General features: G+C 36.5%; 1 protein-coding gene across 2 annotated transcripts in view; it reads right to left on the reverse strand.

The window, feature by feature from the left end:
* Positions 1-256: 256 nt before the first annotated feature.
* galnt18b (UDP-N-acetyl-alpha-D-galactosamine:polypeptide N-acetylgalactosaminyltransferase 18b) overlaps positions 257-19,913 on the reverse strand; it is a 98,828-nt gene continuing 79,171 nt past the window's right edge. For both annotated transcript variants that reach the window (XM_008405288.2, XM_008405290.2), the window contains 5 exons: positions 17,701-17,886; positions 13,107-13,244; positions 9,651-9,746; positions 6,206-6,370; positions 257-1,004 (listed from right to left, as the gene is read on the reverse strand). In XM_008405288.2, the coding sequence (XP_008403510.1) occupies positions 858-1,004; positions 6,206-6,370; positions 9,651-9,746; positions 13,107-13,244; positions 17,701-17,886 (732 nt within the window). In that variant the 3' untranslated portion in view covers positions 257-857. The remainder of the gene's footprint in view (positions 1,005-6,205; positions 6,371-9,650; positions 9,747-13,106; positions 13,245-17,700; positions 17,887-19,913) is intronic.

The raw sequence follows: 19,913 nt of genomic DNA on the forward strand, positions 1-19,913 counted from the left end.
AACCAAAATCTCTGAGGAAGGATGTTTACCACAGCTTGCCGAATCTAAAACGGTGAAGAAGGAAGGCATGTCTGAAGGCAAAAATGGATCCAACCCGCTATTCCACCAAGACTTACCTGAAAAAGTAGCTAGTGAGTATTATCTTAAAGAGAAACATTAAGCTGTACACACATTTTGAAATATGTCACTAGGTAAGTAGGTTAATATACGTAAACAAATGTAATAAATAAAAGGAACAGCAAACTATAGAGATGAATTGTAATTTTGAATACTTTTAATTTCAATAATGGTATCACACACCTTTGGGCAACGAATATAAAAGGCACTTTTACTCAGTAGTTCTCATCATTTTTTTGTTTTTACTGATATACATATAAGAAAACTTTTAACATTTATAAAATATCATGTCCCAATTTATTCCAACATTTCTCACAACTGTACAGCTTCATTGAGTAGTAAATCTACAGACCTGAGACACTAAAATAAAAATAATTACAAAATAATTACAGGTTTCGAAAGCTTGCTACACAGTAGCAAATTTAAACAAAACAAAACAAAAAAGCAGGTCAACAGAAATCTGACTAAAATACATTTACCATAAAATATACTAAATATACCATCTTGTCAAGTATGCAAAATATCTGCAACCTATGGCTGATCTCGTTGGTGAAATAAAATGTTTAACATTTAGGATGAAATGATGGCCGCTCATCAGAGGACATCATGGCTCAAAATGAACTTATCCAACCATGCAGCGCTTTCCTGCTTCTTATCCTTTTCACACAGCGCTGATATGCAGCCAGATACACACAAAACGTGCTCTGAAAAAGACTCCAGTGTTTTCCTTCGGCACACGATCATAGCAAGTTGCTAAACAGCACATTTGTGATGAACCATTTCTGTCCGGAGCATTTCTGCAGAGCCAGTTGGTAGCCAAACTCATTGTCGCTGTTCACCGCAAGCTCTAGGCATCTCTTTGATTTTCTGTTCTGAATAGATCCTCCCTGAAAAAAGATAAAAGCAGGCTAGTTAGAATTGTGCTGGACTCGGGAAGAGCAATTTGAGCAGAACGCAACTTCCCCTCTCTAAACCCACATCGCTGTTAAGGAATATCAATGTAATCTGCAGAAGTGCCTTCCTCGTCGGGCCCAACAGATAATGTCAACATAGTTAAAGGCAAAGAATCAGAAAGAACAGAAAACACACTTTCTCAGATTATTGACAAAATGAAAATATGTAGTAAAGGAAGGAACTGACTTCATGTTTACGTTCAAGGCCAAAATTTCAATATTAGGATCTAACGTATAATACAAAAAATGCTAAAGAAAGATGCAGAATAAAACAGTCTATAAGCTATATGATGGCCAGAGTCTGAACAGAAAGAGCCCATCAGATGGCTAAAAGCCCAACACTGAGTTCTGATAGAATGAAGCAGTAGTTACTCATTACAGTGTCAGGGTTGACCAAAGAGGAGGCCTTTAGCAGTCAATACAGTGTTAAGAGAGTTGTATAGAGAGAGCTCTGCTCTTCACTGAAGGGGATCTGAAAGGTGTGGGAGGAAAAATGCACAAGAATGTGACAGCTTATAAAGACTGTGATATAAATTATTCTTGGTGTTTTTCTACACAAGTTTGGCTTTTCTGTGAAAGCACCAACAATATTTATAATACGTAACAGATTCATAGCAAATGCTGCAATCCTTTATTTATGGACTGTTAAGTGCGGACGGCTTGTGCCAAATCATGAATCATTGCATCCAGAAAACCACAATCTAAGACCTGGACCTGTGGCCATCCTACAAGAGCAGAATACAGACTAACACATTGCACCAATCAATCATAGCGTTTTGGACTCTGACAGGTAAAGTCAATCATGATTATCACTTAAACCTGTCACCTGTTAGGCAGGCTACGTTCACACTGCAGCCTGAAGTGACTCAATTCAGATTTTTGTCAAATTGGACTTTTGGCGAGGTCGTTCCAAATATATGCGACTTGTATGTGATTTCCAGTGTGAACTGTAAACGACCTGAAAGTGTCCTGCATGAGCAGAAGAGGGTGCAATAATGTCACAGATAGAGAGCGTGTTCAGTGTTTGCGGAAGTAAACGTGGATGCTATCGATGGAGCATAGCTTATAATTTTGAAGTTGTTGTCCGGAGCCAAGAAATTAACAGCTTAATCCTTATTATTGTCTGTCATTGTTGCTGTTTTCCTTCTGGCTTGCTTGTATCAGAATGCAGAATAATAACGTTTGTCGAGTATCAATGATGTTCAGGTCAGATGGCCGTTCAGATTCAGGTCATGTTTGAAAAGATCGGATATGTCTCGGCTATCCGAGTGGCCAGAGTTGCATTTGAAAAAATTCCGACCTGTGTTGTTCAGACTGTCATGAAGCGATCAGATACAGGTCGCACTATGGCACAAAAAAATCTGAATTGGGTCACTTTGGGCTGCAGTGTGAACACAGTCTTATTAATGATGTATTAGGCAGTAAGTACTCATTTGGTCTTTAAAGTGGATGCATCAGCAAGTCATGAGAGGGTGTTTTCTGTCTGCAGTGGTCAGAATCTATCAAATGTGCTGCAAGGGAAGGAAGCGAAAGTTGTGAACTGGCAACAGTGTGGGTGGCCAAAGCTCTCTGATGGATGTGGGGAGAAACGTTAAGCCTGAGTGAACAATCGATGGTGGCATATGACTGCTTGTACTGAGCCAGGTTCTGCTGGAGGTTTCTTACTGTTAAAGAGTTTTTCCTCTCCACTATCGCTACATGCATGCTTGGTATGAGGGTTTACTTTAAAGTCAACAACACAACATGACAGTGTTCTGTCATCACAAAATGTTTGTCCAGGAGGAATGAATGCTGAAAGTCAATGACTTGATGTGATCTGTTGGGTTTCCTTAGATGAAAACGTTTTAAACTACTTCAAATAATTAACTGAGTTTAATGTACTGTTTGATAACTAGGAACAACTGGAATTTATGTGACAAAACTGAAATGATTTTTTTTTTGTTAAGTGCCCCAACATTATATTTAATATGAATTGATGCCATATAAATAAACTTATTGAATTGAACTGAATATGAAATACAGTAACTGAAACTACTAAATAAGTTAATCCTGTTTGATATCAGAATACACAGTCCCTCACAGATTGTTGAGTATTGCACTGCATAGGCGTAGATGAATAAAGGTGTCCATAGTGGTTATAATGATGTGCTTTATTGGTGTATCACCACAAAGTTTAAAGGAAGCTTGCTCAGATTTTTATTATACACCTTTATCATACACAAAGAAACTCATCACTTATGCCTACACGCAACCACGACTCACTGACACTCAGCTGCACTCTTTCCTAGTGTCCGTCTGTCCTCCCACTCAACCCACCCACTATACCCCCTACTTCTTGCAGGGTCGACCCTGATAGGACAAAGAGGTATATAAAGGAACAGGCAGTGTTCACCCAAGACAGGTGTCCAGAATTTGAGTTAACAAAAATAACATAAAAACATAAACATGAAATTAGCTTGAATTCTGCTTGGGCTGTAGCTTCTTGAATATTGGCTACATTCACTAACTGATACCCATAAGTTCGTCCAGCAATGACTCATGCTGATGGAGTTGGTGGGAAGGAAAGGTTACGAAAGCTGAAGCAATGACTGTCTGCTTGACACATATGCATAGAAAATATTGTTTTCTGTTTACCGCAGACATCAGCCCTGAATCTGATTATGAAAAGTTGCAAAGATATTTTTGCACGCTTCTTTAAAATATGTTTCTTTTGTTGTAACACACTTTGTTCTCAGTTCTTTGTTACAGACTTTACTTGGCCCTGACAGATGTAACACTGTCTCAGTCAATAATAAAAGCAGAAAATTACCTTTACTGGTTGTTGTGCCTCTTGTGATGTCATCGACAAAATTTACAAAAAACAAAGCTATTTTTTTCTCGATAATGTTTTTTGTCAGGTTATATTTTGCTAAATCATGCAGTGAAATGACACACTTCGTCACTTAGCAGTTTTATTATTATTGTACATCTGTTACTGAAAAAATACACTGCAGTAGTAGTTTCTTTCAGAAAATATTTTTAAAAGTTTATTTTAATTTGTCTTCAGCAACGTATTAGAAACTAAGAAGAGTAAATGCAAAAGTTGCCAAGTGGAAAGTATAATTTTGTTGCACTATGCGGATCACATTTTGAAAGGATGATGATAGCAGGACAGTTGAGTTTTACTTAACATTGACAATGTCATTATTTACAGAAAGATATCAAGTAATGGAAAAAAAAGTAATTCAGAAGGATTTCATTGCACAATTTTCCTATTGTTCACAAATTTAACTTGTCAGCTCTTATTTCAAGAATTGAGAAATAATAAATTTTTCAAACGTGAGGTGCAAGTCCAAAATGAAACTCTGAATGACTCTAAGTCTGTACAATGAAATGCTGAGTTGCAGCTTTGCTCCTTTGTTCGTACAATACAAATCTCCAAATATTTGCTGATCAGTGAACGTGAGAAGATCTAATTTATGCCACAGTCTGTGGGGTTTAAGCTGGATTTTCTGTCTTCCTGGTAGAACAATGGGTATTTATATGTAATGAATAAAAAGGCATTCCTGCAATTCGAACAAGTCTGACTAATCTGTGTGCACATCTATACACATTACATTCATTCTGCAAAGCACAACTTAAAGTCAATCACAATAAGTGGATTTTGTGGTGACTAAAAGAAGTGAAACAATCTTGCAGCTTTAATGGAAAAAGATTAAAATATCTTGAGTCATGAAGGTCTCCTGCAGATTGGTGTGTTATTTGTAGCGAGATCAAATAAACCCTCTTTTATTTGCAGATCCTTCAGTTTCGTAAAGTTGCTTTGGCTGCATCAAAGTGATCTATTTCCGTTTCAGTTCAACACTTTGCACATGTGCAGTCACAACCATGTCAATAATTGATGCCACATTTCGGAGACATGATAAGCTTCAGCCTCGCTGACACGCTCCCACAGCGCTTACTGCATTATGCAGCGTTAACTAAAATAAAGATCAGTGTGAAGATCTGTGACATCCGAGCTCGAGCATGAAAAACCTTTTTGCCGATGATGGTGTAAAACCAGGCAGACAAATGAGCGGTGGCAGTGCAGCGTCGAGAAGGTCAGAAGGATGATGTTTTTGTTCTAAAACAGGCCTAATTTCAGAGCACTTACATGGAATAAGTCACATCTTACTGCTAGAGAAACGGAAGCCTGTGATTACTGCGGCAATGACAGCCCTCAGAGGCCACAAAATGTATGTACCAGCTTAATTGCTATTATCGGGTACGCAGTGAGATGTCCGCTGGTTCTGTTAAAATAGCTTATATTTCCAAAGCTTGAAATATCAAATGTATAGTTTCAGTGATTCACAAAATAAACAGCTCCTTAAAATGCATCCAATATTTTCAAGCACCTGCCACGAAAAAAAAAAAAAGAATACAAAAAACTTTAACCATAGGTGTTTTTAGAGTAAACAGTTTTAAGGATTCTGTGTAGGCCAGGAGAACTGCTGTAGTTCCTAGCAAACCTTTTAAAATCACTAAGTTCTTCTCTTACTACTCTATATTATAGGCAAGTGTCCTTCTGTGTCGAGGCACGGTTACAAAGTAGCATTAGCCCATTCACTTTGCAGTCGTCTGTCCTCTCAGTTTTCACTTTCCCTTTTGATCCAGACATAGTATCACAAATGATAATTTAGATCATACCCAATGTCATGGCACTATATTCACTTCACCCGTTTTACATGCACTGTCTGCTTGGTGGCGCAGTAGCCCAAATGAAGCATTATGCAGCTTCTGCTCATGAATGGAGCAATTGGATGGAAAGCTGAAGGGCTTCATGAAGCTTCGTCTTGCAATCACTGCTATGTTGTTTGTTGCATGCCAGCGTACTGCTAATAAGTTTGGTTGTTGCAATGTGAGTGCGCCCTCTTTGGCAGCCATCTTGTGTTGTAGCTAAAAATGATGTCTGCTTCAAAAAAACATGCTTTATAAGGAAGTTTGATTGGTCAACATAAATTATGTATGTGGATATGCATGACAAATGTTGACATCATATTTGTCTAAGTTAACCTTGTTTTTCTTTTTTCTTCTCTGGAAGCCTGACGTGATTGGCCAATTTGAACTGAGGAGGCGAAAGAGTAGCAAAGTTGACAGCATGTTTTAGGAATCGTCACCTGAGTAAAGAGCCAGTGGAGCTTCATACGCTTGGCTGCGGCGTAGCTACACTCAATGAGGCGTGGCCTGCCGTTTACATCCACCAGGCACTTGTTGTCGTCGTCGTCAACGGTGGGACTGAGCAGTCCGACAAGGAACTGCTGGTTACTGGTGTAGTACACATTCTGAAAGAGAGACCACATGCTAAAGTGAAAAAGTGTTTGCTCACCGTTGACATTTAGCTGCTCCCTCACCCAGAGCTCCACATGCCCATAAAGGTGCTTAACTGTGCAGTAAATGAGGCTAGGTCATTAAGGATGAAACAGACATCTAAGGCTAAAAATACCCCGCTCCTGGGTGAATAGAACATAAGAAAGGACCATGTGATGCAAACAGGCTCTTTATTTATTCAGGATAGGAGAGAAAAATAAGTAATTGCACGCGCTCTGTTGGAATTTTGTTATGATAAGCTGGAAAAAAGCCATAAATTATTTGCAAGAATAATGCAAAACCGTGTAACGTATTTACAAAACCTGCCGTAGTCTGACTTTGTGCTTCAGAGCAATTAACAATAAATTTAGTGCTAAATGAGTCTTTTAATTCGCTCTTGTGTGGAAATTTAAGATCCAGAAGGTCAGTAAAAAAAGAACAGAAAGAGAGTTTGATTTTAAAAAGTCTGGGGTTCATTTTTGTGGTTTAACAAAAAATGTAAAATCAGTCAGTAAAAAGAGAAAATACTCATGGAAGCTTAAAGCAAAAAGTAGTAATCTATGTGGCAGAACTTTATCTTCTTTTTCTCTCTCCCACTCATCATCCAACGACCCCACATATTTAGCAGATGACCTGCTAGAAGGGTGTACCACGCCTACGATGACTGGACCACTGTGTCTACCTGTGCACTGCTGAGAGCCGGTAAAATTAGCTGCCCGCCTCCACCTCAACCAGCAAGAACAGTCAAAGAAAATTAATAATAATGTCACAGGGAACTTTTTCATGCATACTGTGTGCTTCTAATTTACTGTATATTATTGCTCTGCATTGCTCTGAATATCCTAAATATGTCTTTGCTTTTTTTTTGTAAAAAGAGAGATGAAAGTGATGGAAACATGAACATATCGACTGGTTAGTAAATTAAGCATGAAATGGAAAATAAGATACTATAGTAAATGTATCATTCACAATATACTCTAAACAATTTAGAGGAGTATTTGCTTATTTTCTTTGGCAGCAAAAAATATGTAGATATTCTTTCACTCTAATCTTATTTATCATTCTTTGCCAAAAGAGCCTCCTTCACACCAGACTTTTGTTTTTAAGAGGCAGCAATGAGCAAGCTGTCTTTCTTGTGGCTTTTGTCTTATGCTGCTCATTTTTGGAGTAGCTCAGGCTGTCGGGCCGAGTATGACGTTTTTGTCTATTGTTTTTGGCTTTAAGACCATGTTTTTTTTTTTTGGTCATACGTCTGCTGACAATCTGCAAGCTTGGCAATACTTTTCCTTCCATGTGTGGCGTTTCTTTCAGAATAATTATCTCCTTTGTTTGCAACCACTACTGAAACACAATATCTGAGGTGTTCTCGAAGCTTGCTCAAGAAATAGCTACTTATAGTGACACATTTATGACATACTACAAAAAAATATCGCAGTCAACAGTGGAACAAGTGAAATCAATATGGAATCTAATACTTTTTGGTGATGCAACATTAAAACTCAAAGATGATCCAAAGCAGTTCATGGTCTCCTTGTCTCTCTAAAAGAGTTTTTTAAACCAAACTAGCAGCATTGCTACATCAGGACAAGTGTTTTCTTGGAAACAGTCGAATCCCCAGCCGACGACAGGAGGTCCTTTCTGATCCTGAGGTTTGAGAAAATGCAGTGAGTCCCAGTCAAAGCATGAAGCCAAATCTCCCTATTCTCAGTGCAAACTCCCATTGATAGCAGATGCCAAAAAGAGAAAGCAATAGAAAACTTGTTCTTGGTGCAACTTACATTGTTTTGCCTTGGGCAACTCCCTACATGACCCACAGCAAAAGCCTCCACTGGTGGGAGCCGACTGTAGCATGAGCCACTTGGAGCAGAAAACATGTTCAAAGAACCAAGAACCAGCATAAACCTGGCATTTGGCCGTGGTTCGAACTTCTGCTTTGGTTCTCAGTCTAAATTAGTGAGACTTTTAGTCAATGGAACCCAGTATAGGATATAAAAATAAACCAAGACAAGAAAAACATATTCAACATTCAGATAAAGTCAGATTGTCATTGAAATAATAAGGGGTCTCTCTAATCGTCTTTTGTTTGTTGAAATGTTGCCCATCATGCTGAACCCCAATCAGAGAAACTAATAGTGTGTCCGTTAAAATGATAGTTTCAAATTGAATTTATAAACGCAGATTGTGATACTGTTCACACTGTAACTGAAGCTGTTGTTGGTAAACCCTTAAAAATCCAGATCACAAGTTAGATGTAGCGGTTAGCTTTGCAGAAGAAGGTTCACAAATACTGTTACATTTTCATATGCAAATCCTTCATTGTCAGAAATAACCAGATACATTTTGACTACATAGATGAACTGTGAAGCTCCACAGAAACTCAGAATACAACAGAGGGAGGATGAAACATCTACTGGCAAAGATACGTCTTTGTGATATGACATCCGCTGGCAAACCAGCGTTAATCTGTTTTTATTTAAGTGAGGAATCATGTGTAGCAGCACATATAACTCCAAAGATATCTCTCTTTTGTTTCTGATGTGTTCATTTTTAGAACACAACAGAGAAAAGTTTTGTAATCATCAAACGAGGCTGTAAGTTTGAATCAGGTTTTAAATCTGCACCGCTGTGATGTCATCAACACAGGTGCAATAAGTCTGAAAATGTGTCCTGCAGATTCCTCTGACTGAGCAGAACAATGGGAGATCTCTGTCTCTAGGAAAGTTTAACAATGTCTGAGAGCAATCTGTTCAGATGTAATGGGATGGAACAATCAATATGAGCTGGAAGAGGCAGGAGAAAATAAATGATTATCATGCTTTGCTAACACTTAAACTCCTGGTTATTTAGCTGAAATATATCCTGAACAAGCGGTTCAGAGAGTTTAGGACATTGAGTAATGAGAACTGAGAAAAAACCCGCCTCTTATAAACAAGCTGTTATGATCTTCAAAACTATGGGGCTGAAATTTAGTCTAAATGTTTTTACTCTCTTATAATGCTCTACTAAAAAGACATCTTCTGACAGAAAAACTGAAAACAACACAATAATGTTTATAGTAAGTTTTGTTGGGGGGAAAAAAAATGCAATTTCTATTCAGCAAGTCCTGAGAAGTTGATTATAATATTTTGTTAAAAGTTACTGAAAAGCAAGGGAGTGCTTTTTATGAGAGTCTACCGATAGAGGCAGATGAAAAAACAAAAGATGTACCACAGAGGAACAGAGAGAAAGAAAAGGATATGAAGAGAGGGCTCCAACCTGTGGTGTCATCCCATGACACAGATACAGGATGGGGACGTTGTCATTGTCGGGTCCCTGGTCCAAACACAGATCGTTCTTCAGAGAGTTTCTCAGCTGACAAAAAAGAAATGTACATAAAAAAAGAACATTGTTTTACAGAGGGATAAAACTGTGACATTGTTTGACCAGATATTTGTAACAAATATTGTAACAAGTAACACATCCACTTCTGACACACTGTCTAATTTTTTGCTCTACATACTGGGTGAAAAGCAGATAAATAGATGTTTATCTTCATAAATCCACCCCTCTCAAGCAAACTGGTTTTTATTTGTGACCTGAAACAACCAATAAAGTCTGACAACAAATAAAGCTATCTAATGGAACACAGTACAAAAAAAGAAATTAACTAACTAGTAAAATACTCTTTTCAGGCAGTAAAACACTTGTTACTTTATTATAAGATATATTTAGAATATAGAAGTTTAAAATAAATAAATAAATAAATAGTTAATTCAACCCTTACGGACCCCAGAATCTGGTAAAACCAGCATAAACAATAATTTGGCCTTAAAATCCTGTGTAAATAAGATATCATCCAACAAACAGGCCCCAGTCCATCTGTTTTATTAAATAAGTCTGAAAAGTCACAATATAATTATTTATTACGTTGTCATCCATAAGTCTGTCAACAAATCACTGAAATGAATAACATAAAAAGAGAAAGAAGTGTCGACCCAGGAAGTTTATTATAGCATGGAGGCTTGGAGATGAAAAAAAAATATGAGTTTGTAACATGTTACTTCAGATCCTGGGTGGGATTTACTTTGTAAATTATCAATGCAACACATGCAGACAGAAGTCGCTTCATCCATAAATTCTCCTAATTCCTGCAGAGCATTATTCCCCATCTGAATTGGAGGGATTGTTAAGTTTTCAGCAGTTTATTTTAGTAATGAAAATGTTTCCAAGAATGTAAAAATGTTTGCAACCACAGAGGGAATGAAAGCTGTTCATGCCTCCCACCTTTACTGTGATTCACATAATATAAAAACCGAATCAAAATTCAAAAGTACAGCAGAAGCTTGAGTGGGTTAGAACATCCAAAATGAGAAACGTTTTCAGAATCTGCTTAAAGTCAATTTTGCGTTATAAAAATGCAAATCAGATGAGATACGCTTCGTGAACATGACTCAGTCTTCCAGACCCAAAGGAAAATTATTCATGCTCGTCATGACAAAGGTCTCCCTGATTGCAAGGTACAAAGTGCACAGTGGGAAGCTGCAGGGATAGTGGTTTTAGAGGAGAGAAAAATAGGCAAACACGGGTGATAATAAAAACACATCTGGGAATGATTTCAGCTCCCAGCTTGCATTGGAGATAAATACTTCTATCTGATAATCAGCAAACCCACAGGTACCTTCACTGTTAGGTAAACAACACAAGACCAGACATTTTGAATGCAGGGGGAAAAAAAAACAGCAAACAAACAGAACTGATTGACACCTGTGAATGCATAGCCACATTTAAAACCCATTTGAGCTCCTGTAATGAATGTTGTATTTCAAAGAAAGGTTTGAATGATGCCTGGTGATAAAAGAGGTTTAAAACAAACCTTCAGATTCAACTTAACTGCTCTGACATCATCAATGCAAAAAAACAAAAAAACAAAAACATGATTGAGCTAAAATGACAACTCATATATTCACCTTCCTGGGACAAGGATTGAGGGTCGGGGTAACCGAAGCCTGGAGATGCACGACTACATGTCAGGTTAATAAAACCCCACAAAACATTATGACTAGAGAGGGTTAAAGTAACTGCTATGGTTGTTCTGGACAATTTGTGTCCTGGGATTCACGTGACCTCTAATCTCCCTGGGAACTCCTGTATTTGCAGGAAAGGCATAATCCATAAAGATGCAACACGATGCATAGGGATCTAAAGATTTATTAATGGCACCCCGTCATTAATTGCTTGAGCTCTTTTGGGAGCAAAAGAAGGTAAATGAGTTGTCATTTGTGGTGGCTGATTGGTTTAGCAATAAAAGACTCAATCCTCAAAACCGAAACAGAAAATAAACGGATTTGTTTATCATTAATAGCTGACATTGTAGGATTTGGAGAAAGTAAAAACTAAATTACTTGTAGGGGGACTTGATTAAAAATTTCAATTGAGTTTATTGCTTGGCCTGTAATGAAGTAATCAGTTATATGGAAAACCACATATCGACAAAATACAATTTTCAATTCAAAAACCCTTTGTGCTGCTAAACTATTGAGCTCAACAATAAAAGTATTTGTTGTTTTATTTTGTTTTTTAAGTTATCCAAACATCGGATTGGAACAAAATACAATAGCGCCTATTCAGCCTCAACTGTTTCAGAAATCCTTTATCATTCATGTAGCTTCATGTAATTTCTCTTGAAAAAAAAAATCCTACCAGATTGTTTTTTTCAAGCAAAACTATTTTTAAAAGTATTTCATTATACGCTTTTTTAAGATATAAATGCAAAATACTTTTAAATAATTTTATGACATCTATTTAACCACATTAACCAAACTAACAATTTACAAAACTGCTTGCATGGTCTTAAATGTTAACCTAGAATAAGGTTAACATTTAAGAGGAGAATGTGTTTCCTTAAACTGGTACTTTTATTTCATTTTGTTTATAGTGCTTCATTTAAAGCTGCAAAATATCCAGAAGAAAAAAAAAACAATGCCTGGCAAAAAGAAAAAAAAAAGTCACATCAAATTAAAATCACAAGACTTTACTTCTGCGGAAATCTTAAATAACAAAACGTCATCATAGATTATAGAAAAAAAAAACAAACAAAAAAACCCTGTTCTCTCTTGCATTAAATGAGGTCAACATTCAGCAGCATGTAACAAATCCTCAAGCCATCCGGACCGACTGCCCATCAAATGCCTGTGACAAATGTAGAATAATGAAGTAAACTCAACTGAACAAATTATTCTAAAGACGCCAGTTTATTCTTCCTCTGTGTAAGTCCACTGCATGTCAGTTTCTAAAATATACAAAAATATCCATAGGACACAAAAAAATCTCTGCTTTAACAGTGCAGTTTGTGTGCCAGTCTGTGTTAGGATGCGTCGTATTGATGCAAGGTGGGAGGACTGTGGAAATAAAGCTATTTGAGAACAACTAGAAATGGGTAAATAGAAGCGCAGCCAGCTTGTCCTGCTGGCTGTCAGTACTTCTGTCAAACGTGGCTGCAAAGCCCTTCAAGGGAATGTATTTCACGTATAAAGCTAGATTTAGTTAATTTATCTCTTTATCAATGCAAAGAACAAAAAAAAGTCTAATGAAAACAAGCGAGCAAAGCAACATAAATTTATGCATCATCAAAGCAGCATGGTGGATTTAAAGGATTTGCTTGGGCACAGCTATAGGCATGTTCTGGTTTATTTTAGACACGGGATTAAAGCTGTGAAGGAAAGGAAAGCTTACAACTCCATATGCGATGGTGTCGCTGTACATCCTCATCTCGGGGTAGATGTTGACCAGGTACCAGCGGAACGTTTTGCACTGCAGTCTCTTCCTCAATGCTTTTCTCTCTGAGATGTTTCCGATATCAATCCCTGAGTCCTGGATTAAAAGAAAAACATTCATACACAAAGACATGGATATACATGTAAAGACAAAACAAAAAACTTCAAAAGGTTTGCCAACAGGTAAATCATGTAACATATTAGTAACAGATATTTTCTACTAACTAAGTTTGTGTTTCTTAAAACCAAAAGCACTTAATTTTTTTTTCTTTTCCTGACATGAAAACAATCTGTTATCCAGCTGCTGAGTCAAATAACCCCAGTCTGATCGCAACATCATGAAAGGAAGTGAGATCATTTGCTTTGGGTGAATATAGATCCCTTCATAGGCTTTAGAGGCAAAATTACCTCTTACTTTCCAGTATTTCTTTCCGGTTAGCTCACACTTTCATTGTCACAAAGAGAAAATGGATGGTTCTGAATGTACAACACATTCGTACTTGTTTGAGCAAGATTTTTTCTGTGTGCGTGTCATTTTTGTTAAAATGATTTATGGAAGGCTGGAGATGTGCTCAGTTAATTTTATGTCCATCCAGCAATGAGAAAAAACAATATGACTCTCTTCCTTGATTGGCTCATGATTTACGCCACTGCAAACTACAAACAGCATCTGAACCACCAAATGGACCGGAGAACATGCACAGTATGGAGGACCGTAATTATGAGTTTAATTGTGAACAACGCCAGGATCATATGTGTCAACCTTTGGAGCACAATGAACTTGATTTCGCAGTCCTGCGAGCACATCTCTCAGATGAATTTGCATGCAATAAAGAAGTAAGAAACTGTGCCGCTCTGGTCAGAGTTTTTTTGGACACCGGAACTACATATTAGTTACGGTGTGACCTGCATTTTGTTCTTTGTTTCCACGAACGTGGATATAGGTGTGCATCTTTTGACACCTAAATCCAAAAGGTTGCCTGTTTAAGAAAGTAAGAATAAAATGCCTCACCAATTATCTACCATTTATCTAAATGATAAATAGATGTGTATGAATAGCCCAATAATCGACTAAACTTTTGTGTTTCAGTATGTTTTTTTTATTCCATTTTCATTTTAAAAAATCTGGGTTTATTTGAGTCCGTTAATATGGGGACAGGATCCTGTCCATATTAATGACTCTAGTGAGGGACAGACAGTAATGGAGATGTTCCAATGTCCTTTGAAATTTTTTGTTTTACAAGTAGGTGCTATGTCAGAGAAACTTTGCTATTTTGCTCATCCTGCAGAAATTACCTACTCCTCACTGAATATAACATTTGATGACTCTTTCAAGGCTCTGTAATTGGAATGAGAACACTTTAATTAGGCTTAGCATATAATTGCCATGTGCTTTTAGTTGAAAGTGGATTTAGCTGTGGCTTTTACTTTTTCTCCTTTTTATTAAAGGATTCATTTTTTATTCTGCAATCGGTTGTTGTTCTGTGTTGAGTCAAACTAAAGTGGGTGTAAATGTTGCTGACAAAGATTTTTGATGCTCTGAGCTGTTCAAATGTTACCTAAGATGGGTGCAAACTTCAGATGAACACCGCAGATATTTGTGCTCTCAATTAACACAGACGAGTTTTGTATGTAGTTAGTCCATGGGACCGTAGCCGGGGCTAAATTTTATGCTTCTTGAGTGGAGCCTCTGTTAAATGCCTTGTTATTGACTGAATGAATTGCCTGCAGATGTTCAATTCGTCTATTTATAAAATAGATTTACATAATCAAACAAATTAGAAAAAAAAGACTCATCCAGCAAACATTTAACTTCCCCTTGAGGGCATACGATATTCAAAACATCGGGAGAATTTTTGCTATGACTAAATCCAGCTTATTATAAAAAAAAACCCCCACTACCTATATATTCTAAAAACATAATAAATAAATAAATATCAAGATGTTGAGCACAACTAAAGCTGGGATAACAAGAATTGTTTTTAAATATGGATTGCTATTGCCACATACAATCTTAAATATTCACTAAATTAAACTTTATGTGATTAAATTAAATTAGGAATATCTCGGTTTATTAAATTAACTTTAGCTTTTGGAAAAATATGAATTAGTTTTCAACTAAGTCACAGCTTTAATCCAGTTTCCTTCCCTTGTTCATCTGTCTACGTTTTATTATCAGCCTCCAGCATAATAATTGATTATTATAATTGACTTGGGCAATGATTTCTTTATTGCCCAAGTTTAGAACATTTCACTGCATCATATTAAGAATCTATCTATTCTGTAGCACAAATCTAATTCAGAGCACTCTGGAAGCGACAGAGAAATCATTTCATGAGGGTCTTTAAGAGGTGTCAGGGGTCTTTTTTAAGAAAACATCTGAAATTGGAAAAGAACTGATAGCTCTCAACCTGTGACCCTCAGAGGATGTGGCAGCAGAAAAGAGTTTGTAACTTATTGCTCCAGTTTAATTGAGCTGTTTTTGGTATTTTACTCAGTATATTCATACATGCGGGTCTATCTTTTAAAATCAAGACTAATTGTTTAAGGTTACAGAAACATAAAATCCAAAAAAGATCAGTAGTTTACAAACTAAACAAGAGCTGTGGCAATATTATTCAATGATGTTTTGTTTTCTGACATTACAGCTCGCACTATAGCCTAGCCACACAATTTGTTGAAGTATTTGACTTTTCAAACCTTTTAGCCAGTTTAGATTTGACGTTTGGAAAAAAAAAAAAGGAATGCATGCACTGGATGATTATGCTGCCCATAAAAACTGTGGAAAGTCATAACAGATGGCTCACAAAGGACATGTGATGAATGCAAAATCTAACACATTCAGGGTTGTTGCTTCTGGTTTTCACAGAAGATAACATTTCTAGCTGAATTTAATAAAATAAACTGATGTAATCCATGTTTTGTCTTTACTGGTGTACTGCCACATTACCACTGCTTTGCATTTATTACCTTGGAGAAATGATAGTTCTGCCTGTGGGGTTTGGGGATGATATTAAAGGCTATATTTAATCTTAAACTTTATATCCTTGTGTGATTGAATTACTTTGTGTGTTTTCTGCAACAGGAACATCACATAATAATACAGGAAATAAGGTAGCCTGCAGTTTTTAAAGAGATAAATCCTACAGTGGCAAAGAGAATCTTACTTAATCATATATATATATATGCGTGTTTGGATGGGTGGGTGAGAATATGGGTTGTGCTTAATTTTTAATTTTGTTTTTCACTTTGACTACATCTTTGTTTAGTAAATAATGACATGATGGAATCTGTGGTGTTTTGTTTAGAAAAGTCATTTCATATATTATAATATTCCTTTAAACAATATAATTGCAGAAAATAATCTTGTGATAATAAAGTTAATCTGGTGGAAACTAGTTTACAAATTTAAACATGCAAATTATTTCAAATAGTACATCCAGATAAATAGGATCAACTAACAAAAAGATTATCACAGGAAGAAAACTTTTGAATTTCAAAACTGAAAATGCATTATGTGTTATTATCCTATTGAAGAGCTAGATGGAGGAAATTTTTTCATCTCGTACCTAAGGTCAAACGTTTGCTTTCTTCTTTAGTTCTTCAGAACACTGGAACCAAATAATTTCTACTCATTTCCAAAATTTCAAAACGAAATCCTTCCAGATTTCCTCATATTTAATCACTTGAAAGTGCAGATAGCTTTGCCCATACCGATGTCAGAGCTTGTCAGTAAGAAACAAACTGTTACTTGGTATATATTCCACTTACATATTTTATTTGTACAAAGTTCACAAGCATCACTTTTCGCCTGCAGATAATTCAAGACAGTTTTGTAAAACATTAGGTTCATCACATTCTTACCCTCATTATGATCTCAAAACTTTTATGTTACACAACCTTGTGAGGTCTCACTCATCTGAATGTTGTACAATGTAACCTTGGAAGGCCGTATATAAAAGTTTTTAAATAGGACTGAGCCTAAATATTTTCATTAATTGGTGATCTCATTTTGTTAAATTTTAAATTCCAATAAAATTTGAAGTAATTCACAATTATTTGTGGATTTAGAGAATTACTTTATTTACTCCCCCAGTAATAAATATTGACTGCTCCAGGTTGAATCCCACCTCCCCAACCAACAAGATGTGGCATTAGAGTAAAATCATTTTATTACTATTCGCATCCAATTTTAGCTGGGAAAATTCACCCAGATTGAGCTGCAGCTACTATTTTGTTTTCACCTTTGCTTGTTTTCTGTTCAACATCTCTTCTTTCTTAGCATTTAATAGACAACACAAACATCCACAGTTCTGATGCAAAGATGGCCATCATTTTAGTAATTTGCAATCTTTTTAGTTTGCAATTTTTCTCGCTATACAATTCAAATATGACTTTTAGTCTTAATTAATGGGAATGAAAACAGTAAAAAATATTTTCTCGCGGAAGGCTCCATGTTCCTGAGGCACTCCTACAATCTGTAGGGACCACAGCTCATATGTTGAAATATCAATAAAATGAAAAATGAAAACTAGGTTAACACAATCACTCACCTCAATGGGGACATTCCAAGCCATGTAGACGTGACTTTTGAACTCATCCATCCAGACCTCGGCTACCCTGAGGGCGTTTCGCCGAACGTGAGACGTCAGATCCTCTGTGTACGGCTTATGAGCGCGTTCGATGTGGGCAATACGAGCACAAGGCAGGACCTCCACACTGCCACCACATTGCCACACCTGGTATGGAAAGATCATATAAAGAAAAGTCAGTGCAGGGAACTTCAGGGTGTTTTTATTTAACCCTAATAAAAACTGAAAATCACTAAGTTTATGCAAGAAAGTTTTAGATTTACTGTTGTTTGTAGAAATATATATACATGTATATATTCAGGAACTAACATCAGACTCAAAACCTGATTGTTGCTGTGATGTAAATGCACTTTAGGGATGTCCTATAACTCCGTATGCCACTCAGTGTCAACAGTGGAAGCATGCCTGGACTGCTTAAAGCACGCACTGGTTGACAAGCAGCTGCCCTTCATCACCTCGGACTCCCGCCACGGCCCTGCCTGTGAAGAGGGAGGCTTTGTGCTGGAGAATGTAAATAATCCCAGTGCAGACGAGGAAAAGCCAATACCACTAACTCTTTACATAATAAATCTCTCTGGGACGTTCAGGAAAAACAGGGAAGAAATCTCTGCAACTTTACACACCTGTGGTGTCTTCAACTAACATTTCTTCCAAAAAGATTTTAAGAAGGTTTTTTTTTTTTTTGCATATTATGTGAATTAATATGCATTTTATTATGCATTCCTATTGTGTGAAAAATGCTCCAAGCACTTTCAATTAATATGCAATCAGACAACAGTTTGGTTGGTTACCTCTTTACAAAAACCCACTTGAAATAGTTACATTCTCTTTGCTTTTTACTACATTGTTACATACTTCAGCAACCCAGTCAAATGCATTTAATCCCTTTCTAGTAAACATTAGAAAACCTTCTTCAAAATATAAATATTATAATTTGGAGGGAGCCAAGTCAGATAATTAATCAGGAGGATCACAAAGCTCTTGATTAGTATTTAAAGAATCTAAATGGTCACTTTAAACGGTTCACAAAGAGCTATGAAGAAGCTTTTAACCCCTTTGATCAGCTCTATCCGGGCTCATCAAGGATGATTTTACTTGTAGAGACGGTAAAGAGTACTCGGAAATCACTTGTGTGTGCTGAGCTCAGCACTCCCCAACGCGACCTCCTATGTTTTAGATGAATACGGTTAATATCATCACTGAGGCTTTTCTGTGTGCAGAAAATTCCTTCCTCTCATTACCATCCAAAACAAAGTAACAAACAGCATTTAGTGCAAATCAGCATCATCAGAGACAAAGAACAAACATCACATGTGAGGTAAACTGTTGGTTTGATTTGGGGATTATTCACGAGACACTGGAAAGCCTTTCAACAGTAAAAATAGTCATGAAAGCCGGTTAAGTAACCAAGATTACTTCTCACACTACCAAGATGATTAATGTGTATTTATGTGTGTACTTGTATTTGTTGGATTAAAGTATAATATCTACCAGCAAGGACAAAAAATACTTTTTTGTTAATATTAGTGTTACTGTATTTTTCATACCTTCTTGAAACAAATAAAACTTAATCACCAAACACAATAAATAAAAATCAAATGATTAGAAATGGGTATTTTTTTTTCAGTTTTCTGAGCGGTTTTAGGTATAAACCAGTGGTAGAACCAAATACAGTATTCATAAAGAAAGAGTATATCTGTTTTTACAGATATTTTAATTACATCTGTTTTAATGAAGCAAACACATTTCTTGATGTTCATGCAACACAGAAGGTTGTGCTGATGTCCGAGTAAATAAAGGCAGAAAATAAAAAGGGAAGCAGCACAGTCTGATCTAATACTGGAGGTAGGAGGCAGTCTCTCTTTGTATATTTGTCCTTTGCTATTTATTTTTTAGTCTATGAATGATTCAGATGGAAAATTTCTGTTTAGAAAGGTATTCATGCAATGCATTATTTTTTTCTCAGGTTGTAGTTTATACACGGCTATGCGGCTGTAGCATTAGGGTTACAAGATTGACTACAACAAAAATGAGTCAAACATTAATAAAAAAAAGGAAAATCTCAAGTGAATGACATGGACGCTGTCTTAAGTCAAAAAGCCTTTGGATAAGACACATTTTAAAACTATGAAAGTCAGATTTATTGGTATTACCAGTATTAGGAATCAGCAACA

Source organism: Poecilia reticulata, linkage group LG3, assembly GCF_000633615.1.
Source record: "Poecilia reticulata strain Guanapo linkage group LG3, Guppy_female_1.0+MT, whole genome shotgun sequence".
Classification (NCBI taxonomy): domain Eukaryota; kingdom Metazoa; phylum Chordata; class Actinopteri; order Cyprinodontiformes; family Poeciliidae; genus Poecilia; species Poecilia reticulata.